This window comes from Danio rerio, chromosome 1 (assembly GCF_049306965.1).
Source record: "Danio rerio strain Tuebingen ecotype United States chromosome 1, GRCz12tu, whole genome shotgun sequence".
Lineage (NCBI taxonomy): Eukaryota > Metazoa > Chordata > Actinopteri > Cypriniformes > Danionidae > Danio > Danio rerio.
Genome location: NC_133176.1, coordinates 26,864,386 through 26,890,730, shown reverse-complemented (window position 1 = coordinate 26,890,730; position 26,345 = coordinate 26,864,386). Strand labels below are relative to the sequence as shown.

Here is a 26,345-nt window from a genome sequence, read left to right as displayed (position 1 = left end):
TGATACTAACATGTAAATTGTACTTTAATTTCATCTTAAAAATGTGAAATTAAGTTGTGATTATTCATGAGTTTATATAGAAAAATATGATCAACTCTCACTTGAGTTTGTATTGACTACAGAGAGAGAGTGAGAGAGTGTGTGTGTGTGTGTGTGTGTGTGTGTGTGTGTGTGTGTGTGTGTGCGTTTTATTGGCTATGACAGTAATAGAAGACAGAAGCACCAGCTGTCACTGGACCTCATATGTCATCCAGTAAAAATAATAGTAAACATAAAAGAACATCTGCGTGTGTTAGTGCACAACTAAGCAAATATCAAAACCGCATGCATGAATCTCACCTGAGATTGTGTTAGATTAATGCTCTGTATGTGGGGGAATATCAGAACGCTATCTTTTCTGTGGGCGTCCTTAACTGATTCCCCATGGACGCCGACCCCAAAAACCTGTGACAGAGAGAAACAGAGAGAGATTTAAATAATTTAAAAACTATATAATATACAAATAAATATACTGTAGCTACAACAGTGTAGATTTGTGTTATTTAATAAAATGTTTTTTGAACTGTTTAAATTAACTTTTAATTTGGCCATTGTAATTAAAGCTTATGTTAATAGATTGCATTTTATTTTAATAAACCATATAAAAAAACGAGTCATTAATTGCTAGGAAAAACCTTTCTGACCTGTGTTTTATTAGACTATATGCTCATTTAAAAAAATTTATTCAAAAATTCATGTCGTCCTTTTGAATTTAGTTTTAATTAAGAAATGCAGAAATAAAACCATTTTAAAAGGTTAAATTAATAAAAATGTTAAATTAATAAATGTTTGAGTACCAAATTAACATACATTATAGATGAATATAAAAGTGTTATACTAAATTAGCTTTAGTATAGTTAGTCTGTTTGGACTTAAATAATTTAATCAAATCTGTCATTTTAGAGGGGCACTAGTGAGCATTTTATATTATATTTAAGGCATTATCATTAACAATAGTTCATAGCTCAACATCACACAAGATGGCTTGTTCCTTTTTTATTCCTAGTGGTGAGCAACCTACATAAATATAAGCACTAGGAAAACTGCTAACACACCTAGCATGATGTCAGAGACGTCATCTATCAAAATAGAAAAATGTTTTTTTGTTTTGTTTTGTTTTGAACATGTTAAACTTGAACTAAATCATTATGAAATAATGTAAAATTCACTTATATTGATAATAAATTACTAATTCAAAATAAAGTTCTATTGTGCCACCATTGCCCTGTGCATGGGGATCAAGAACTAAGATGGGTTTCACTTCAAGGTTCATTGTTTATTGAACAGAATCATGAAATGAGTGTACCATCACATCCACTTACTCGCATCAGGTCATTTTACTTTAACAGCAAAGCCTAAAACTTTCTTGAACGTACACTTATTGTGGATACATAACTCACCCATGCCATTTTATGCCACCGGATGCATTTGCTTCTGTACCACTGCCAAACTAAATACACTTTTTCTTTTTTTTTCCTTTTTTTTTAAATATGCCCCCGAGTAAAACTAGGCTACATATGTGAAAGCTCTTAAATGGGAAAAGTGACTGCATAATAGTATAGTTCCTTAAAACTTGCCTGGTATGATAACAACCCATGGGTTGATGTATTAATAAATAAAGAGATTTCTTCATTGCCCTCCACTGTGGGGAGGAAAATGATTTTAAAAGATGTTCTCCCTCTGGGTGGAATCACCTGTAATGTAAAGGGAAAAAATACTGTAATGAAGTTGAACGACAGGAAACATTGTATGTGCATTATGGAATATAGCATTAAAAGCACTGGGTGGAAATGAAAAGATCTGCACAAAATCTTCCAATTTGGATAAAAAGACACATGTACTCGTTTAAGGTGCACATTTTAAGATAAACATTTACCAAATGTTAATACCATGCAAAAAATGGCTAAAGCTTTTTTTCTATCAGTGAATACAAGCAATCAAACAAATCTTGTGCTTAAATTATTTGAGATCTTTCTTATTTCATCTTTCATTTCTTTTCATCTTCATTTTTTTCAAGAATTCATGCAAAATGACAGTTACAATCATAATCCATGTAATTTAGCACAACTCAATGAAGAATGAATAACTTATTTTGGTAAACTTTTTACGTCTATAGAGAGGATTTTGTAACAATTTGACCACATGACAAATAGTACAAGTGCGTTCACACCAGATGCGGATAAAGCATCAAGCGCAAGTGATTTACATGTTAGGTCAATGTAAAGACTTGAATAGACATGCTGCAGCACGATATGCGCAAATGATTCAATTCGAGCAAATTTATGTGGTGCAAGTTGAGCGTTTTAAGCGCTTAACAGGTAAATTGCTCGAGTTGGAAACCTTGAACTTTAGCGGATATTTGCGCTGTGTTAACCAATCAGGAGCTTGCTCTTGTTGGGGCATGATAATGACATGGAGCCTGTTGTTAGTGTCCCTAAGAGAAAACCGCTTGCTGGCACTGGACAATAGTTCATCAAACTGGGCTCAGCTTAGTCTGAAGCACTGCTGAAAGCCTTCATCATCAAGGTAGAGTTTCTGGAGGAGTGCGTCCACCAGATCCTACAGCCTCTGAAAGAATCTAAAGAACTCAGACATGACCCCCAACGAGTCTATTCCTAAAGCACATAAAGGACAGCTACTGTCTTAATAAAATTCATGCTATCCATTTAGCAATGAAGCTAGAGTCACCGGGCAGACAGAAGCTCTGCCCATGACACAAATCCATGTCTACTGTGAAGTGAATTTGACGGGCGAATGAAGCAAGTAATTGCAAAATGTTCACGTGTCTATTTATCCGCGAATATCCCGATTTATTCGAGCATGCTGCATCTGGTGTGAACACAGCATAAAGGGGAGATCTGACTCAACAGAAAACAAGTAAAAACTGAAACAACTAGCAGATCTTTTTTAGGACCACCAAATTGTCATCAAAATGGCTAATCTGCCCCTCAAGATAGTATACAGTAACTTTTCTTTTCTTGAAAACATGGGATGAATAATTCTCAAATTACTGATGCTATATTTAACTTTTTATTTTTCAATTTTGATTTTAAACATGCAACTTGAATGGAAACAGCTTCAGAGAGAGACTTCTATGACGCAGAGGAAGCGAGAGAGCAGGCTAAATGTGAAATGGGGTGCATATTTACCCTTCTGTGGAAGGAAGGCATGTGAAAATGTCTGCTGGATGTAAACACAGAAAGCAGAGAGACTGGGAGCTCTGGGCTGGGATTGTGGATATATACGGTTTCAGCTCTTGGCAGCCCCACCGGCCTGCAGAATGACAGATCAGTATGTTAGACTGAAATACAGCATAAAACAATTAAAAAAAAGACATCCATCAAAATATTCCTATTAATGCATTTCACTATGAACAAAAACACTGTAAAATGAGAAAAAAATAAAAAAATAAAAAAAGTGACTGATATGCCAGGGAATGATATGCTTATATGTACTTTCTTGTCTTGCTTCATAATAGTGTGCAAGAGAGATCATTTATTTATGTCTCCAGACTGATTCTACCAACGCACACTTCTTCAAAGCACCACAATGAGAATGGTTCAGTGTTACAACACTTTCTGCAAAGATGAAAGTAAATGTCACTCAAAGCCACATATGTCTATTAAAAGACTTGAGTTGACCTTTCAAAGCCGATTCTAACCACAGAAAGCTTAGCAGCTCAGCTCTTTATGTAGTGATGTTCCTGTGGTCAAAGGCCAGCGGCATTAATATCAGCATGTGAAATTGTGCATTATTTAAAAAAACATTAATAATGAAAATCTCCAGATGCTTAGCATTAGCACTAGAAGATACTGAATATTAAATGATTGTATGTGTCTGACACAAAAATGCAACTTTAAACCTCCAAATTTATGTATTTTTTCAATTTTTTGCTTATGATTAAAAAAAAAACTCAAAAGCACCTTTTCAGCAATAAATCTGATCCCACAAAGCTCACAGACAACTATGGAATCTCAAGAACAAAATAAACAACAAAAAGCAGCACTGATAAAAGAAAAAAAAAAAAACAGTGGTTAAAAGTATTAGTTTTCACAAAAAAAAAGTTACTATTAATTTTTCACTAGTCAGATTTAAATCCCCTGAGACTTTTGTTCATGTTCGGAACACAAATTAAGATGTTTTATGTGAAATCCGAGAGCTCTCTTATCCTCCAAAGAAAGCAATGATTTCAAGATGTTTAAAGCCCAAAAATATATACAGTTGAAGTCGGAATTATTAGCCCATATTTAAATCTTTTTTTTTTCTTTTTTAAATATTTCCCAAATTATGTTTAACGGAGCAAAGAAATTGTTCCAGTATGTCCGATAATATTTTTTTCTTCTGGAGAAAGTCTTATTTGTTTTATTTTTGGCTAGAATTATAAAATTTTTAAAAACATTAAGGCCAAAATTATTAGCCCCTTTAAGCTATACATTTTTTCGATAGTCTACAGAACAAACCATCATTATACAATAACTTGCCTAATTACCCTAACCTGCCCGGTTAACCTAATTAACCTAGTTAAGCCTTTAAATGTCACTTTAAGCTGTATAGAAGTGTCTTGAAAAATATCTAGTAAAATATTATTTACTGTGATCATGACAAAGATAAAAGAAATCAGCTTTTAGAAATGAGTTTTTAAATCTATTATGTTTAGAAATGTGATGAAAAAAAAATCTCTTACGATAAACAGAAATTGGGGAAAAAATAAACAGGGGGCTAATAATTCAGGGGGCCTAATAATTCTGACTTCAACAGTATATATTGTGAAATCATTTTATGTCACTTGAGTGCTTCACCTTTAACTAAACAAGTCTCCAAGCGGTTCACCTTTTGTGGCCTTGCAGTTTTATAGATTTCTTTTAGTGCAATTTGCCATGCTTTCTTTTTACAACATCGCGTTGTGTTTTGCATCCTGATCAGCTGAGACCAGTCAATCAATCTTCCCCTTATCTCCTGTACAGTACAGCATGCGTTCAGCTTGCCAAATTATCATAAATCTTCACTAGCAATGTGAGTTCCAACAAGGATGCAAAAAGGGTTGTAACTGTTCGCAACAAGACCACCGTAAAGCGGGGTCGCACAAGGGATGCACTGCACCACAACACGTCATGCATTTTAGAATAGTAAACAGGGTATACACACCAGCGCCGCAAGTCGGCAGCTGCCTATGCTGCCCAAGTACGACTCAGGATGGTTCGTATTTCTGCCACATTTTCATTTTAAATAACATGCAAATGTGCGTGTCTGGTTTGTGTGTTACTTCCAACAGTCATATGTGCAGTGCATCAGGTGTGCAACCCCCTTAAGGATGGAGTCGGCTTTAGTTTTGTGGATCAGTAACTGCAGGAAAGAGAACATTACATTGGATTCATTCCATAATACTGGACTTATTTTTCCACAAAAGTTTGAACTTAGAGAGTGTTTCTGTTTAAACAAGTGAAAAAAGTGTGAAAACTTTAATGCCTGTCTGAGAAAAAGGTATAAAGTTTGTGAGAGGTTTTACAGCCTTAAAAAATAAAATAATTGTAAAGAATAAAGCTGACTACTTTGCGGATTTCACCTATTGCAGGTTATTTTTAGAATGTAACTCCCACGAATAACAAGGGAACACTGTACAATAAAAATATTGTAAATATGACTGTTCACCTATATATATTCTCTCCCGTGTCAGGGGTCTCATTTATAAACTTGGCGTACTGAGAAAACAGGGATGGAAACATGCCACGTATGCCACTTCCCATGCAAAGTTGTAATTTATGGGATGCTATTTGATGATATTTGTATGCATGTCTAACTTAAATATTGACCTAATAAAAGCACTTTAAATATTTATAAGCCAAAATTCGTAAAACATTAATTAAAATGTATTCTGCCATACGTTCACTTTAAGGAAGATTTCTATGCAAAGTTTTTATAAATGAGACAGCAGGTCAGAAAGCACATTAGAAGCACACTAGAGGAAGCAGCATAACACGCAATTGCTGTAGTGCCTGTAGTAAATGCGCACCCTGATCTGATGAGGAAGACATAGGCGAACATATTTGTATGATTACAGTTGAACCACTGAGGTCAGGTGAAATGTTTTGACAATGATCTATTCTTGGTTCCTTTTCTGAACGTATCAGAACAGATGATCTATATGGAGGAATGGATGAATGATCTCTTGGGTTTCATCTAAAACATCTTAACTTGTGTACTGAAGATAAACTAAGGTCCCCCGCTATTGGAAGAAATGACATAAGAAATAATGTCAACGTAACAGAATGTGACCTAATACTTTAAGAAAGCATCTAATTATAGTAATGTGGAAATGATACATCTGCACTTCATTCAAGCCACATAAAAATGTCTTTATATTTACCTTTACATGATTTTATATTATATATATTATATTATAAAATTGTGTATTCATTTTATTTGCAACTTCAATTTCAACCAAGAAAAAAAAACAGTTCTCCAGAGTGTTCATGTTATTACTTGCATCTGACCTGAACGGATTAAAAAAATGTTTTCCATGTCAAGGAAGGCAGAGACCCAGAGACACACACACTTTACACATAATCACAAATGGGAGTTCAAAGGCATTTAGTGACAAGAATGTAAATTTCCAGAAAAACTTGATTTGGTAAGCTGTTTCAGAATTTAAATGAAATGAAAGAATGGTCTAGTTCTGGAGTCTGAAGAGGCATTAGTGATAAAAACTTAATACTGCTAAAGTGGATTATTTTCAGTTGTTATTATCATTAAAAAAAAAAAACAGTTTTACTATTCTGTACATCCTTAATTTCAAATATAAATAAATCAAGTCAATGAAGAAATACATAGCAATTAGAATGATGTGACAAAATGACATTTGCATTCACAGTTATGTAAAATGGCAGTAAAGATTAACACTGAAAAAGTAAATAACAATTAAAAAAGTAAATTACTTCATTTTAAGGTCTGCATCTAAGGATCCTGCCATCATTACTTCAGTATTGTAATATAATTCCTAAAGAAATTGAGTATTTAATAGTGGGGGTGAGGATTTTATTGTAGTGCTCCTTATATTTATGATTTCATACAGACTTTTAAATCGCATTTTTCAGCTAGGAGAAACTTTAACTTCAGTTATCTTCTATACAATGTTAGGGGTAATGCATTGCAAACAACGCGAGTTACAAAATAATATTACTTTTAAATACAACAAGTACAGTAATTAGGTTTATTTTTGTAATAAAGTAATAATATTTAAGTAACTTTTTTCCAAATGTAATGAGACTTAATTAATTTTTTTATTTGCTTACTATAAATAAATTGCTGAATTAAAATGAACAATGAACAATCAAAAAGAGAATGCAATTATTATTTTAAATACTTGGAGGAACGGAAAAGAGTGTTGTTTCAATGGACAGTGATTTTTACGTAACCAATAAGACAAAAAGAAGTAGTAAACTCATTGATTAAAACTTTTAATAATTTGTTTGTAAAGCTCTGGGGCCAGGATATTCTCAGAAAATAACAATATCCTAAATTATAATTGTTTGTTTAAAGGTTAATGAAGATGTAGGTTATACATATAATTACAGAGCTCCTCCGTTTAAAAAAAATAGGGGGAAAAAACCCTGCAAGTTTTGAGTAACTCAAAAGTAGGAAGTAACTCAACGTTGTAATGCATTACTTTCAAAAGTAACTTTCCTCAACACAACTTGTATATTATAAAAAAATCCTTTCAGTGCATTGCTAGAGAAAGAATTTCAGTTCACCTTGCAATAGCATTACACAGTTAATGCTATTAATATAACAACAAATATAACACTATCTAGTGTAATTGTAAAAAGGTTGTCATGTTACTACAAATTCAATCAGAAATATTAATGAAAATTGAAAGAAAATGGATGTGTATGCATGGGTCTTAATAAAAGGCAGAAATATGCAAATGTCTAGTTTTTATAAGAGGCCCAAAATGGCAAATATATATTAATAACTTACAATTATGTACAACTATCTAAGTAATGCCATTCCATGTCCAAGCATTTTTCAACCTCTTTGTGTCCTAATGGAAGTAATAGTGAGGGTGTGTATGAGTGTGTCCAGGGCAGATAACAGCATGTGGATGGTGGCACTGATGAAATTACTGTAGCAGCAAGACAAGAGTCTGTTTGTTTCTCTCTCTCCAGCAGAAATGTTAAGCACCAGTTAATCTATCGGGAAAAAAAAGGTGCAGATAATCCCTTACCTGTGTATACACCAGCAAAGAGACTTTATTATGCAATACACTGTGTAGCAGCGGGTGTCAAAATATAACTAGGTTTGGTAATGGGAAATTTGTGTATTAATATACTAAATGATGCTATAGAACTTCTAAATTACAATTTACAAATTATATCTAATATTTTACATTTTATAATGCATGGAAGAAAAAAACAATATTATAAATCTTTACTTTTTGATACAGAAAACACAAAGTCATCTTGTTTACATTATTTTCCAAGGTTACTAATCAAATATTAAAAATACATATATTTCCCATCTCATGTCACTCCATTTTACAATGTTTGCTTTGCACTTGAAAACCAAAGAATGATACGTCAAATGGACTGACTGTCAACAAAGATTTACAGCCTAACTAAACACACAGCACTGACAAGTTTTAAAGCCCTTTCAAAAACAATGAAGACACTATCCACCTTATGTTTTTTTACACAGATGCATGCTGTTGCTATATATTAGCTGCTATTAGGAAATAACACTGAAGACTAAAATGCAGTAAATGGTAAAACAGTTTGCTCTTCAAACCAATGTGTTAACAATAAAGACAGTACATAAAAATAGAATAGGAAATAACAGTTTGCAGTTTGTTCTGTACAGCAAAAAAAACTAGAAGCTTTAAAAGCCCTAATATCAACTATTTTCATTGTACTTTGCCCCCTGGTTTTTAATAATTGATTAATTTGTATATTACTAGTGATAATAATTATATTCACTACAAATTTTTTTTAATATTTTTCTTACTCAGATTTGTTTTGTCTTTTTTTTCTAGTCCAAAATATCTAAAATTCAAAAATTAGGAAGCATTTTATAGCAAAAACAAACAAAAAAATATAACTGTTGTAACGAAAAAAGTAAGAAATAATGATTCAAAATTAAGGGAGTTTTTTCTTAAAATAATCTGTCAATGGAGTAAGCAAAATAATTTCCTTTTGACATAATATAATTTTGCTGACCCCATTGGAAGATTATTTAGCTTGTTTTATTTAAAAAAAACTAACTTATATTAGGGTATATTTTCCCAAACCAAGACAGTATGTTTTGCTTGTCTACAAAATGCTCTGAAATGTAAGAATTAGTAGATATCTGGATTAGAAACAAGACAAAACAATTACATAAGAAAAGCATTTTTTGCAGTGCAAATAAATAACATTAAAATAAAACAATATATATTATTTATACCTTGGAAGGCTCTGAAATGAAAACAAGCTAAATGTTGTGAATCATCTCTTACATCAGCAATATGCAGACGCAGACTCACACTTTTGTATTGTGAGATCTCAATATAATGTATTGTTATGCACATGCTCCAAGTATTTCAGGTTTAACAACAGTACTAATATTTAAATTCTTTTTGGGGAGAGTCATTTTAAAATGTAACCATAAAACTGACATTATTTATATTTTGGCAAAGATCACATGTACAGTTTTTTTTTTGTATTCGAAGAAAAATTTTTTAAAAACCTGCATTTGAAAAGTGTGTTTACATACAAGTACATTTATTTGCTAATGAAATGCCTCAAGTACATTGTTTTTGTCAGTACGCTTGTAATAATGTGATTACACCTTGTGACCATTCAAAAACAATGTTCCTTTCCTCCAAATGGTCAGTTTGGCAGATTATTTTGAGCTTCGCAGACAAATTTATTTACTAATAATGCTAAAAAAAATTAGAGTATAAAACCATAAAAGCTGTAATGGGAGTCTAAAGTGCAGGTGACTCCAAAGACAATGTGCCAATTTAAAATGTAGCAACTCATTAACCAACACAACTGACCAGCAGCAGTGCAATGTGTATTGCATTTGGTTAAAGACATCTCTATCTCCTAGCATTATAATGGCACAAATACCAGTAAAGGAATTTCAATCCTTATCAAAGTCAAACTGTAGTATTAATTTAAAGCCTCTCATAAATTTAGTGTCTGAAAACGCAAAAGATGCAGAAGATGCAAAACTAATATTTAATTCCCAAAAGTGTGTTTGGTAAATCTAAACTGAATTCTTTTTAAAGCAAAATAGGGTTTTGGTGCAATCCTGGTCATAAACATTTATATAATAAATCTCTATTGTGCCCTGTATTATAAAAAGGCACTTTCATTAATAATACCCATCCATTCTAGCAGTTGCTGCAGGCTTAAAGGTCCCAGGAAGTGGTTTGAAATGTCCATTGTTATTCAATATATGGTGGAATCTTAACAAAAAAAATAAAAATGAAGAGAGGGTGGTATAGAGTAGCTCCTCCCCATTTAAAAAAGCAGCCAATAGTTTTTTCATTTTTATCACAGTTCTGCCAGTGAGAGTGGTTTCGATCAAACACATCAACCTAAAAGCAAATGAAAAGCATCTTAATCAGATACTAGAAAGGATCAAGATTTAATGAGAAACTGAAGTATGAGGTGACATTTTTTAAAAAAGTTGATCGATTTAGGCAGGAGTCAAGCTTAGCAAGTTTATATCAGTTTTATATGTTCTAAACGCAAATTCTGTCACTGTGTTGGAGAACACTAGCATATAGATGTACTTAAAACTTACAAGGCTCGTACTGACATTAAAAAAAAAAAAAAAGAAAAAATTGCAAAGAAAACAGAGATCTGGCTCTGCTCTAATGCTTCCTTCACTAATACTTCCTCCAAGCTGGGACTATTAGCGCTGGAACAGACATGTACAACATTCCAGCTCAAATCATTTCTTAAGGTCAACATGAAATCAACACAGTAGACTCCAAACTCTGCAACTGTTCTTACAACAGTAGAAAAGAGAACCCTGCCATATTTGGTCATGCTGTCTGCAGAGGAAGCCAACTTCTTTAAAACAGAGGAGACCTTAAAATACCAGGTACTCTTGATAGACAACATCTGTCACCCATGATGACATGTTGTTGCATGTTGTTGCTTAAATAAAATTATTTCAAACCTTATTTCTATACTAAAAATAGCATTATTAACAATGCACTTACAATGTTGCTCTAGCAGGCAAGTGCAACAGCAACTTGTGTGGCTATAACCACATTTCAAAATTGTTATTGCTATATATAAAAATACTTCAACACATTATACACTTCCTATTTTGTTATTTTGTGTTTTAAACCTTAAGAATAACAATGTAAGCTAGCAAAATACTAGAAAGTATTACAGTAGTAGTGATGTTAATATAGTTATACCCTTTACAGTTCTTAATTGTACAGTTGTAACCAGCTCTTGGAGGGCAGCGATAATGCAAAAGTGTCCTTCAGTAAAAATGAATTTGACACCACTGCATTATGCTAATGGAAAGTCTTACTAAACCACCAACACAAACAAGTGTGTATGAGTGTCACATATTATTAAAAGGACAAGCTGTCAATTGGAGTGGGTCAGATCCACCATGGCCCTTATGGAGGATGCCACTGCCAAACACCAATATTGAAGGGGACAAAAGCACTCTACATCGGAAAATAAACAGCAAAACAAAGAGTAAAAACAGCTAATTTTCAAGATACATGAAACTTTTCTTTGTTTGAGACACACTTTCATTATTCATACATTTAAACTGTTTCTATTTCATCATGTAACTACTTTTAAATTCTTTTAAAACTAATTTTGACATATCATATACAGACCCCTACATAACATAATGGCAGTTGTTTGCATGTGCCAATACAATGAAAAAATGGTTCATTGGACTGACTACATTTTTTAAGGTAAGTGAATGAAAACAATTTACATACAGTGGGGGGAAAAAGTATTCAACACGTCATGTTTTTTTTTTTTCTTTTTTCTGGCAATAATATTTCCAAAGCAGCTGTTGACATGGAATTGAACCAGGTTTTGGTAAAAACCCAAACAATACAAACATAAAAAAAATAAATAAAATAAAAAAAAAATAAAAATCAGAAAAGATTTGTGAATAACAACAAAATGACACAAGGAGAAAGTACTGAACTATTAAAATTTAAGTGTAATAAAGTGTACGTAAAACTATGTAAAAGTTCTTTTGGTGATGGCAGAATGAAGTCACATGCATTGCTCAGCTGTGAGTTTTTCGCAGAGTTCAACAGTGTAAAAATCTTGATGGCTCTGTGGGTCTATCAAATCTGATCTTTATGTTATATTTTCTATTGGACTTAGGTCAGGCGATTGGCTGGGCCATTCTACAGCTTGATTTTGTTTCTCTGAGTTTCCTTGACTGTGTTTTGGATCATTAGCCCCTTTCACACATACAGACCTTTCTGGAAAGTGACCGGCAATTTTCCAGAAAGGGATCATGTGTGAACGAGCACTTTTTTAAATTAGCAATAAACTCGTTCCAGCAATTTTTCGGAAAGAGAGGTTGTGACATTACCAGTAATTTGCAGGAATGCTGCTCTGTGTGTAGGCAGAAGGAAGATTGCCGGAAAGAGTGTGTTCATGTTTAAAACGTGCTGACGTGAGTCGACTACTCCAGCCAATCAGAACACTCAGACACATTCACATTGTTTATGAAAATAAAAGCCTTTGAATTTTTTTTTACAGACACTTAAGCTGCTAGATGTTAGTCAGAAACGTTTTTATGTTCCTTCTTAATGTCAACTGTGTAAAGAATTATCAATAAAATGATTATGATAAGCCGCTGTTTGCTTACCGTCAAGCTCTGCTTCATTTGCTTGACGCACATGCATGTGAAGGACTGCTCCGGTAAGCTTAGCTGCTTTAAGCTTTAAAAAAAAGTGAAACCATCAACAAAAGCCTGACCCCTTCTATGTTTACAAATACAAGCGCAGCCATTTAAAGGTAATTTCTGGGTAATGATGTCAGAATTTACCGTTATTTTGAAATGGATATGTGAATGGTCTTTCCTGGGAAAATTCTGGAACGTCCTTGGCTGTGTGAACAGCACTTTTTGTTCCGGAAATTCTCTGGACATTTACTAGTATAACTGTGTGAAAAGAGCTATCGTCCTGCTGAAATGTCCACCCTGGTTTCATCTACATCATTCTGACAATGTAGACCTTGGACTAAAGCAGCTGATACTAATTTACAATGATGTAGGGCAGACGCTTGCTAAATAACTTCTGAGAGATTTCAGCTTCCTCTCAACACCTCTTTTTCTTAATGTGTTCAATATTTTTTTCCTGTCTCATTTCATTTTATGACACATAACTTCATTTGTAAACTAATTAATATTGTTTTCTTCACATATATGGATTTCTTTGGTTGTTGTCAATATCTGGTAAAAATTTTAAGTCTAAAAATATGTTTTCTGAGAAAAATTTTGGCGTGTTAAATACTAATTTCTCCCACCATACATGAGCTGAATTCAAACAAAGTTGAACATTACTACATTGAATTTGTTTGTTTGAATTTAACACATAACTTGCTTGCAATTCCAATGAATCGTTTTTTTACGGTAGTTGAGGATATAAATGTATAAAAATGTAAAAAAAAAAACTCTTACTGTGGTCCAAAATCCAGTGTGGGCGGCTGAAACAGGAGCTGTCTCCCACTCTCCTGCACATAAAACGAGGAGCTGAGGAGAAAACGCATAAAGATATGTCAACGTCAGGCAGATTGATGCTTTTTACATGAAAAAGTGGTTTGAAAAAAATATACTGAACAAGACCACCAGAAAAGGCTTAAGTGCTCTTCTCTGGGGAACGAGGGAAAGTTTTTTTTGTGCTATACTGAATAGTGGATACATATGAAGAAATCAAAACAATATGCCTGCGCAGCCCATGCAGCATTACATAGTAGTATGCAACCAAGCACTTTAGACTCCATTAGAGTTAACTGCAGGCCTCACCATGAACGTTAGGAAATATTTCTGTTGCTTTTTTTGTCTGGACTTTGCTCTGTGACAAACATCTCAAAGGTTTAAAACCGGAATCAAATGTATCATACAATGCCATCGCTTCCAATGCATGAATGCTAATAAACCACAAACAGAGCTAGGTTTGTTGGCATTCTGAAAGAATGACTTCATTCCTCTCGAGAGAATGAACATACGAGAAAGATGTAGAAAACAAAATGAACTGCAGCAGTTAGATAAAGATAAAACAGAAACTTAATAAAACTACAAAATAAGTGTGCTTAGATGACAGGAAACTACAAAAACAGGAAGCTAAAGTGGGCAGTAGGGCAAAGCAGACCAAATCATCAACACTTCTCTTTATAAACTTTTCATCTCTAAAATTTTTAGTCTAATACTAGCCAAGCTTGAGTTCTGGAAAAGTGTGACAATTCATTTTGAGACTAAATGTGATGTAAATTCTTAAAATGCTATTTATAAACTAAAAAAACTATATATTATTAACTTTGCTGCTTATTATTATACAATAAAGTATGCAAGAAATCTAAATTAGTTTATTTTGCTAACGCTGTAATTGCACATTGTTATTCTTAAGGTGAACAATTCATCTGTGCAAGTTACTCCACTGAATAACATCAGCCTGTTTGTTTTGGTAACCTTTAATCAGAATCTGACCATTTGCTTCCGCTCTGAAATGACAGTTCTTTTCTGATGATGCCAGTAGACGGCTTTGGATAAATACGCTTAGCCACGCCCCTCCAACTGTGAGTTTGAAGCGAGTGAAAGATGACAGGAGAAGCACAAAATTAAAAGACTGCAGCAATTTCTCCATTGTGTGGACTTTAAACTTAAGACATTTCCTGCAGACTAACAGCAGATGTCATTGAATCCCTGTTCCAATAAAATAGCATTTAATATTACAATTTTCTCTAAATGCCAAAGGTTTGCCAACTGCTTTTAATATATTGTGCAAAAGACAAAAAAAAAATTGTAAAATGCTGACTTTAAATATCTTATTATTAGTTGTCCAAGAGGACTGCACGCAATAATATCAGTGAACTGCGATTCATAAAGAAATGACTCATGAGTGAAATCTGACTCTAGAAAATACTTTTTTGATGAATCCTTCAGATGAAACATTGATGACACATCACTATGAATCAAAGCAAATAAGGGTAATAAACTAACATACAGTATCATATATTTTTGGGGTGTTGCCTATAATGTAATGTATGGAGTGTAAATTGTAGCTGTTTGTAGATGTAAGGTTGCTATGCAGGATAAAGAGTTATTGCCTTCCTACAGAACAGACTGTGAGCTGAGTGAAATTGGTATTAGTAATCATTAGGGATGTAACGGTATCAGAATTTCACGGTACGGTAATACCTCGGTATGAATGTCACGGTACGGTATTTATTGAATCATTTACAGGAAAAACAAAACTTTTGAAAATACTCCAAAAAAGTGCCAAAAGTGTCAATGACATACAAATTAGCCATCTATCTGTAAGCTTTGAAACAGGAACTTCAATTTTAATAACAAAAAATTATTAAACCATGTAAAAAAATTAAGTTTCAATTTAGTATTGTTGAAAACTCATCACATTCAACATTTAATCACTCACTCACTTACTTAGATAGAGATGGGTTTAAAGGAAAATTATCATATAACTATAATCTGGTAAAAGCTGGTATCTCTGGGTATTTACAATGTCCCCTGCAACAGAAAAAACCCTCTCATTTGGGACTGAGGATTCTGGGACAGAGATATGACTTGGCCCATGTTAACAGCAGTGGGTAACGTTGTGCCAGGCCCGGCGCTACGGGGGGGCAAAGGGTGGCATTGCCCCCTCAGACAGAGTTTGTGCCCCCCCAGTTTTTATAAAGGATTGTTCACTCAAACTGAAAATTCTTTCTGTCATTAATTATTAACACTCCCGTCCTTCCAACCTTCAGAACACACATTTAAATATTTTAAAATATATGACATAGCAATTAAATTATGAAAATGGTGAGGTTAAAGCTAGTCCTATAGTCCAGAGATCCGGTCCCCGCGTCAGGTCTGGTGCGCCCGTAAATAGCCTTTAAAACGCGCACACGGCGATGGAGGCGCACTCAACTCACAAGGGAGAAAATGGGTGACATGATAGGAGCAGCTTAATTCATTACATGTTTTGGTTAACTAATTATTTAAACACAACTCTCTTGAGCTCTAAAAGGAAAAAACACATAAGAAATTTGCTGTTAAATTAATTTTAGCAGAGACGCAACTGCCAGTCATTTATTAGTTATTCGGGAAGATGTAGCCTAATAAAAATGTTATAATAAAAATAAATAGTTTACTGCACAGTCCCACAGTAGGCTACACTATAAATAATATTTTAATTTATTTATTAATATTATTATTAATATTATTACAATTAAGCTAAAATTGACAAAACGCAGAACCCTTTGAATGTTTGCTTTCATTTTGCTGAAAAGTGCACTTTTATAGTTGCGTAGAGAAACATCCCATTATGCAACTGCAGTCAAGGTATACACATAATAAATGCATTTTGCGTTTAAAGATGATCGGCCTGCGAAGTCAAGTTTGCAGTGTTATAAATGGAATAGGTATAGTGCTTAAGTGGATTTACCGCGGATCAACCGAGAAATCTCGTGCGCTGCAGGTAGGCAGAATGATAATCTTTTAAAAGTATGTAACTTAGGCTATACTGCTATTTGCTCATGCAAAATTAAACAACATAAAATATATTGTAGATCTGTTTTAAGAGCTAAAATACAACATATCGAGTTTGTTTTGACTTAGATCATGGCCCTAAAATGAAAATAACCTGAAAACAAGCTATTAAAAAAGGCCTAATAAATAAAATAATTAATAAATAAAATGACGGGTAGGCCTAGAAACTATGGTACATATGGTTTATGATGGTTTACAATATCACGAAAAAAGCACATTTATAATAGCCTTAGACAAATCTTTGTTTTTACATTTAAAATGATGAAAAAAAAGTTATATAGCATATAAAAATTTAACCAATTTTCACGGTAATAACTGTGAATTTTTGTATCTTTTTTAGGTATTTTCCTGGCTACACTAATGCCTTAAAATGTAACTAAGTAATTGTTTTGAATGACATTAGATTGTCACATTTAGCTTTTTCCCAACACTGATGTTGGTTGTGAAGCGTGATGACTCGGTTAAGCTGATTTCACTATATTTATTTACCGGTTAAATGAATTGTCTGATCGTGGGTCAGCTTGCATGTGTGGGCATAATTTGACGTCTTTACCTAAAACTTTAAACATTCATAGGGCTGTTATTTGAAATAAAACGGAAATAAGGAGAATAACATATGATTTAAAGCACTCGTTTGGCACTGAAGCCATCATCCGTCTGCATTAATAAGCGGTATGCATTACCATCGTTAATAAAATTCGTAATAGCGAAACTGCGTATTGTTATTACTATTAAAACGTAGCCTATATTACTGCCTTAGGTCAGTAACTTAGGCAGTAATGCAAAGTAATAATAAATGCGAATAAATAGCCTAAATGAAAGAAACAAGAGACCAAAATCAGTCACCAGGTCTAGTGCCCCCCTATGGATTTAAAGTGCCCCCTCAGTTTTGACTTCCTGGCGCCGGGCCTGCGTTGTGCATTGTCTTTCCCCCACTTGAGAAGACAAACCATGAGTGAGATAGAGGTCTCTTTGCGGTACAAGTCAATGTCTGCATCAATCTAAACAGTGTGCTGTGTTTCTGCAGTCCCCATGACTGTTATTAGTCGTATTCCCCAACTTGCAGGCACGTGCACACATAGGGCTCAACCTGTGCAGTGCACATGCCCTTTTTAGTCTTGGATAGAAAATGCCTTTCCAAATCGATCAAAAGTGCCCCCGCGACGCGACACAACCTCCGTACAGCCCTTCAGTAGACAACACCGCTCTTGAATATGCGCGCTCAACCCCCCCTCGGCGCGAGACAACACGCGCGAGACAACACAGCTGATCAGAACGCGCGCGACAACACTGCTATTCAGTAAGCGCGCGGCGACAACACCCGCTTTAGGTTCGATCATTTCCATCTTTTTTTCATCTCCGCTACTAGCAGCACACTCCATTTCCGCATTACTGGATCTGTAGCGACAACAGACCGCAAAGGATTATGGCCACGCCGGGGCTTATGGGAAATGTAGTTTAAGCTATCTCCCGTTCGCTTCATTCGCCTGAGCAAATTTTCTCAGAAGACCTATAGTTTTACCGAGTCATGCGACTTCGGTAATATCGAAAAAAATTAATATTGCGGTATGACGGTATTTACAATACCGTTACATCCCTAGTAATCATAGTTTTGCATTTAGCATGAACCAGAATGGGTTAGGTTTATAACGATAAATAAATAATATATAATACAACCCCATATTGTCTTCAATGGCTGCACAAAAACAATGACCATGAGAAGTGTTTGTCTTTGTTTTGGTCCCTTTAACCCACCATTTTAAATTTCAGGACCCCGGGTAACAATACAATTTATTTCGTCGTAAAGACTCTTAAAGTATGCGCCTGCAACCGAAAATGAAACCTCCAGTGGACTGTTGCAGCGTCCGAAATTGGATGCAGATTCAGAGTTTTACATGAGGTGGTTTTTGATTGTCAACTTATATTAATATTACAAATGTAAACATTAGGTGAGCAGGTTATATTGTAACACTGTGTACTGACAACAACAACAATATGCAAAGTGACAAGATTTTCCATGATAAGCAATTTGGCTGTTGACACAAAAACAATGTTTAAATACAGCCCTTCATAAGCACAAAATAGTGCACACACTGCACTTCAAATAATTAGTAAGGTTACAATCTAATTAATACAGGTTAAACATTATTAAATGTATATACTGAATGACTGATAGTTGTTGGCTTGCATTGAGTTACAGTTCTAATGATAACTTTCAAACCATGTTTATCTTATTTTAAAAATCTGAGGTAAACTTTCTGCTGCTGCTTTCATTATGGCAATAGATGTCACTCAAACTCGCATTATTAGTATTTAACACCGAATGATGCACATGAGATGTACCGGTGATGGTTATGGTTATAAGGTATCCTATTGTTCAGCTGCGAGAAATAGAAGCCGTTTCTAAAATAGTACTTTCAGGTGAAGTTTAGGACAAAAACTGCTTTTAACATGGAAAATATTCCTTCTGTTATGTGTCGTTAATGTTAGCTAGGACATGGTCTAGGCTCGATGGTCAGGCACGCTCCTGTTCTTGTCGTCAACCTGCACCTCAGACAGCGGAAGGGTCGAAAAAGTGTTTTGAACTAGGAGTGCAACATCTAGTTCAACCACTGGGTGTCATTCTTACATACTGTACCTTTACGCCACATTCACACGGGGCGTCAGAGCTTGCAATTCACATTGAATGGGTGGCATCAAGCGTTGCCGAACTGAATAGTGGATTCTGCTCGCTGCAGAAGTTTGGGATTTCTCACCTTTTCAAGCGTCAATGGAAGCATCAGCCAATAAGATCGCTTCATGCAAATACCCCAGGTCAGACAATAGCTCATTGTGGACTATTTTCATTGGCTGACGCTGCTTTGACAATCACGTCAGCCACAACTTCAGACACACCCTCAGTCAAGTGTTGACACTAAAGCCCCGTGTGAATGCCCGGTTAAGGTACCAATGTGGACTTTTAACGAAGTGTACCTTGGACAAAAAAGGTACTACCATAGATAATGGTTTTCTATCTTTCACAGACAAAATAATAAAATGTTGTTTTTTACTTTGGATGAATATCAACCCTAATGCATGGGGACATCAAAACAACATTAAAAACCTTTGAAAATAGAATAAAACAGTGTAAAACAGAAACTCTTCAAGCAAACACCTTGAAATGCTGTGAAATTATCTACAATAAACAGCTAAAATTGATAAGACTGCACACTTCATCATCATGAACATAATTTTTAACATTTTAAGTTTTGTAAGCAATTATTGTTTTCAATGGTCAAAAAACAGCTTCTCTATGGGGTTTTAAGTCATGGGGAATCCTTCCTCTCCACACTGTCAAGTAGCTTGTCCTGGCTTTCAACAGCTGGGATGACACGCATATCAGTGGCCTTCACAACCGAGGAGAGCTTGAGGTATGAAACCGTCTTCTTCCAAAATAGAACATATGGAACCAGCAACACTTTTATGTAGCATCTGCCATAAAAGATAACATGTTTATATCTTTCAACGGCTTTCAAAGTTCCCTAAAAGGAAAATGAACAAAGTAAACAGATCCTTGAGAAGTATGAAATATGGACTGACTTCAAATAAAAAAAATGCGAGTTGTTTCTGGGCCTCGTATCATCCTCAGTCTGGTCATTATCACATCAGTAAAACTAAGCATTTACATTGTTAACCTTCACGACACTCATCTAAATCTGAACACTAGACTGCAGAGATTTAAAGTCCCTTGGCCAACTATCGCTGAGTGAGTGTATAAAAAGACACGGGGTAGATTTGATACGGAGTCTAAAGTTCAACAGCAGGCTGTGTTATCAAATGGCAGCTGGCGGGTGGTGAAAGCAGCTATAGAACTCGTCAAGACGTACTACAATCCTGTCCAGAAACGTCAAAAAAGCCAAAAAGTGCCTCTGACTTGCTGTAAGAAATAGGGCTGGCAGAACATCTTGTACAGTATGCCTGAAGATAATGTATAAAGAAAAAATGATACAAATTGTATACCTTGGAAGACAGCATTTAATCTAAATTGCTTTATCAACTTTGATTAATTTTAAGACCCTACGGACATAGTTTAATCAGAAACACTTTGTAATAGCTCCAAGAGTGAGTTAATAACCGAAAAATCACAGCACAGCAATAATACATTTGCAAAATCCTGTATCAAGTTTAAAAAAAAAAAATGTTTTATCCTGTCAATTTTGAAACAGGAACTAAGTGTTAGAGTTTTGGTGAGTTTATTTCTGGATAAACTAATGGCACTTTGCTATTTGAAATGTTGTCACTTTATAACTTATAAAAAACACATCAATTTCCTTAATCCTATATTTATTTTTTTTAACTGTTCTCATACAATCCTAGTGAGAATGTGTATGTGTACTGACTGATTGATCATACAACATCATGAAGTTAAAGATGCTACCCCATTAAAGTTTAAGGCTGCACGATTAATCGAAAAAAGATCACGATTTCGATTTGACCCTCCACACAATCTTAATTCAGCTTTTCTACAATTCAGCCAATTATATTTTCAAGGTCAGGGGAGAAGCATAAAGACAGTCGCACAAGTCTTCACATCGTTTTATATACGTGGCTCAGCAACATGGACACCTCCAAATGGTGTTAAAAGTGTCACATACTGTATTTGCATATAATACTATATAATAATAATAATATAATTTACCCCAAAAATGTCATTTCTGTCTTAATCTAATGATGTATTTGCTATGTTTACTAACCAAAGGACACATGTGAGCCCATCAATAATGTCTACTTTAGTGAACAGAACCTTCATATGCTGTGGATAACAGTTAATAAAATTGTAAATAAAGTTCAATTTGTTGCACAGAGCAATTGTCTGGGAGCCGTGCGTTAAGCATTATTTTCATTAATGTTATTTTCTCAAAGTGATGGCAGCCATGACATAAACCAGGCAGTGAATCCGGCAGTGAAAGTAAAACTGAAATCGCATACATCATTTAAATTTCTTTCATAACTAACACAGAGTTGTGCATGAAAATAAATGTGTACTGGGTCAGTATAACTACTCTAGCCCATTTAATGTTGAATATAATGCAAGAGGGAATCTCATGATAACAAATGTTTTGTTTTACCAGTGAAATAAAATGGAATATCATGTTGACAAATGACAAGCATACGTCTCAAACATAATTCAACTTCAGAATTATGAATAGTTGTATTCTGATGTCATCACTTTACTGTTAATCAACAACCAGGACAAATTTAAAGTCTGTTCAAGTCCTCCATTCCAAGCCTATACAAAATCTAGCATTTTAACCAATAGTACAACTACACATAGGCCTAATATTATTATTGTTGTTTTACCATATGTTTGAGAAACAACAATAATAACAGCCTACTCATAAAAAAATAAATAAATCATGGATCTCATTTTAGCCAAAATCATGCAGCCCTTCTACAGTTAGGGATCCACAATATTTTCTAAATCTTTTTTAAATATCTTATGCTCAACAAAGGCTGCATTTATGTGATCAAATATATGGCATATATATTTATAGTATATATATACACAGGACTAAATTAAAGTTTTAATGTAAAAAAAGTACAGTGATGACAAAGCTAAATTTTCAGCATCAATACAACAGTCCTTTACTGTCACATAAATCTTTTTAAATCATTCTACTATGCTAACATGATGCTTAAAAAACATTTTACTAAAAAAACATAAATAAATAAATAAAACAGTGCACATTTTTTATGATTTCCTCAATAAAAAAAAAGCTTGAAATTAAACATCTTTTTTAAAATGTCTTTATTTATTTTTTCAATTAAATATGCCACTGCCAAATAAATAAATGTTAAATGTAGTTTTGTCACAACTATTATTAAAAACAATACACGAGTTTTAGGATTTTGGTTCTGGTATTGAACTTACACATTAAACTAAAAACTGACATTTCATCAAAGACTACTTGCTGGCAGCAGCATCACTTCCCATCACAGAAAAAGAAAAAAAATGTTGATGTTTGAAATAGTGTACTGCTCATTTCCTGTGTGCTGAAACAGGAAGTTGTAGTTCATTTCAATAATGCAGTGGGTAGAAGAGTAGACAAGAGACTTCAGTAGATGATTTGAGATCAGAAACGTTGAAACGCAAAGCTGATGTTTGTACGGTAGGTTAGGGTACATAATGTGCTCTTCTTGAGCAGTCTGATGAAGTATGAAAAGGGAAGTGTCAAAACCATCCCCACATCTAAAGACTACGAAACGCTACATCAAACGAGTAAATTATTCAAACACAAACGGGAAGCAGTGTCATTGTTATTTAATTCATTAAAAGACTTAATGAAGATTTACAACTTTTCCATTGTTTTACGATAAATGAAATCTCATTATAATGCCTTGTAAAAAACTAAACAAACAAACAACATTTCCATTTATACTTTGAACAAACATAAAAGACTATAGTAGTAAACATTTGAAGTTGAACAAAACCTTTTATCAAAGTTGACCTTAAACTATTAAACAACTAGGCATAGGCAGTTATAAGATTCTGATGGTATGATAACCTTGGATAAAAATATCCCGGTTTCATGGTACCACAGTATTGTGATTACCAAAATAAGTTCTTTTTTAATGTTTGGGTAAAAACAACTTTTCCCCCCATTGAACACACTATATTTTAAATTAAGAAAACATTTAAAATATTTTTGACCAGTACCTATTGATGTCGACGTCCCTTTTCTGCTGGAGATACTGTTGCCCTTAAACCTAACTATAATAGTTGTGAAAAACATGTTAAAAAAAAATAAATTCAACATACAAATGGCTAGGGATGCACTGATACTGTTTTGTTTAATACATAGTACAGCATTCTGTAGCATAATACAGTTACTATAGCACTAGTGCAAAACTCAAATAATATATCTTATTTAGTAAAAATAACAGTCTTATAGGCCTATACATGACAGACAGCGCAATCTAACTTTAAACATGATGCATTAGAGACACATCGCGCAGCCCTCCGCTATCTGCAGTCACTTCCAAAACAGCTGCTCAAAGGGAAGAAATCAGTGCATTGAGGATCTGTCCAATGTATTATTAAGCCTTTTCTAATTAAATATTTCGGGTAGGCTTACTTTGTTAGACCTACTTTATTGCTTATGTTCTATACAAATTATTTAAATTAACAGGAACAAATAGCCTTGGAAAAATTTTTTACGTGTTGTCATGAATGCCATATGCAGTTTGAATTGTGAATGAATGGAGAATGACTGACAGGCGCAGCGGCGGGAAGCGCTGAAGTGAACATGAATTTAAGCACGTGAATTTTCTTCTGTACTTCACAATAAAATGTAGGATGGCTTCAGAACATTAAGGATTTAGTAGGCCGACATGACAACTTTCTAGTGCTTTACAATAGGCTACCTTCATATCTTAGTTGGCTTATAACACAGAATATAGCACACGCGCAAGATCGGGTTTGGATTGGTACCAGCTGGCCGATAAAATCCAGCAAAAATATGCAGTATAGAACCGATATCCGATCCAAGTGTCGGTATCTGTGGATCCCTACATATACCTAAGGAACGGTATAACAGAAAACTTTGCCGGTTTTAAAACCTTGACTTTATTCCAACCATGGTAAATTTTGAAACCAGTTATCTTTCCATTACTCTAAACAACATCTATTCCCATCTCAGAACAATTTAAAAAACCTTTTATTTATTAACTTCTAATGTTGACTACTGTGTATATACCATTTTGTAGCAAGAATAACAAGATTATGTCGCTGGTGACTATCTAGCCATTCCAAACTGGAGTTTGTTTTGGATGTTTTGCAAGTAAAATCCATGTGCAATTGGATTCTGGTCTTTTTTTCTTAATGCGTAGGCAGTATCTTTGGTTATTCAGTGACACATGAAGTGCAAATGTGTATTTTTATGTAAATTTTTAGTCAAGATACCTGGAAATTTCTAGGAAATATTCTGGGCTAGATGGACCAAAGTATGATTAATTTTTATACTAATGGAATTTGCATAGAAAGATATTATGAGCGATGAGAATACGTTCATGCAGCCTGCCTTCAATTTGTTGCTATTGTTGCTGCTGTTTCAAAAATTAGATTCCTGCTTGTCTTGCTAATCATGGTTAAACCCGTCCTCTGCCCTTGATGCAAGCGGTTCATACTTAAACCCCAGCAATGTTTTGGTGACACCCAAGTACCACTTTTCTAACAGAGAGATCTAATGTTGTAGAACTGACAAAAATTCTGTCAAATGTTGTGCTTCAAAAAGCATCGATCGATTTAATTTTCTTTATACCTTGGCAAATGATTATGGAATAAACAGGATGATCAACAACTTCCTGTGTGTTAAAAGATTTTAAATGCATGACGTAGAGGCAAAGAAACCCCAACGCAAATTAAAGGGCAAACCGTTGATTATCCAAAACTCATGAGCATTAAAATGTCTTTAAACTCTTTTTAAACTATATTTTACTATCCCCACACAGCTCTGCTGTCATGTTGTTTTACAGAAGCTTGTAAGTCCAGTCCCATAAGGCATAGTTTATGGATATTTGCAGTCTTGGCCATTTGTACATGTCCACTAAGCTTACAAAACATAAAACGTATCACATTTATCATAAACTTTGAGATGAGCACATACTTTATGGCCACTACACATCCACAATGTGCACTAGTGATTCACAAATCACAACAGACCTCTGCCCATGTGGAAGACGGCAAGGGTGCCATTCAGGATTGAGCAATTTCTGTTTTTTTCTGTTTCTGATTGCAAGTTGAATAGCTCGGTTCAGTGTTGCCACTCCTTCCAGAACCTAATTATTGTATAAAAAAAAAAATAAAAAAATAAAAAAAAACATCTTAAGTGCATATGCATGATTTAAAAAAAAAAAAAAGTGTTAGATGTAACATCTATTCCAATGATAAAATTGGCTTCCAGCATATTTGTTTAACCTTGTGTGCAGCTGTATAATGTATAATTAAGTCTTACTATACATTCCAAACTTAGAAAGTTTATAAGTTAATAAAATAAATAAATAACATGAAAATAAATAAATAAATACTAATAAAAATAAATAAATAATAAATATAATAATAATAAATAATAAAAATCTAAGACAAACACGTAAACAAAAGTATAAATAAACACCAGACATTGGTCAGTTAGTAAACATTATCAAAGTGAATAATAATAATAATCAAGCATAAATCTAATATTTGTATACCCTTGTGTGCACCTGAATGGTATAGTCTTTAGTCTTACTATACATCCCAACTTAAAGAAAGTTTATATTATAATTGAAGTCATAAAATAAATAACATAAAAATAAATAAATAATATTAAAGAATAATAATAATAAATATCATAAAATAAATTATAAAAATGCAATACAAAAACAAACAAAAGTATAAATACATATTAGACGATGATCATTTAGTAAATATTATCAAAGTGAATAATAATAAATAATGATAATGCATCAATATAATATTTGTATACGCTTGTGTGCAACTGGATCACGTATACTTTAGTCATATTCATGTCAAA

At 33.8% G+C, this 26,345-nt stretch overlaps 1 protein-coding gene across 4 annotated transcripts in view; it reads right to left on the bottom strand.

Moving 5' to 3' along the window:
- The window catches only part of tmem131l (transmembrane 131 like), a 102,602-nt gene that overhangs the window by 44,951 nt on the left and 31,306 nt on the right, over positions 1-26,345 (bottom strand). For all 4 annotated transcript variants that reach the window (XM_688724.10, XM_005170953.6, XM_009291318.5 and 1 more), the window contains exons 4-7: positions 13,705-13,776; positions 3,189-3,312; positions 1,617-1,733; positions 340-444 (exon numbers count right to left, since the gene is read on the bottom strand). In XM_688724.10, coding sequence (XP_693816.9) covers positions 340-444; positions 1,617-1,733; positions 3,189-3,312; positions 13,705-13,776 — 418 coding nt within the window. The remainder of the gene's footprint in view (positions 1-339; positions 445-1,616; positions 1,734-3,188; positions 3,313-13,704; positions 13,777-26,345) is intronic.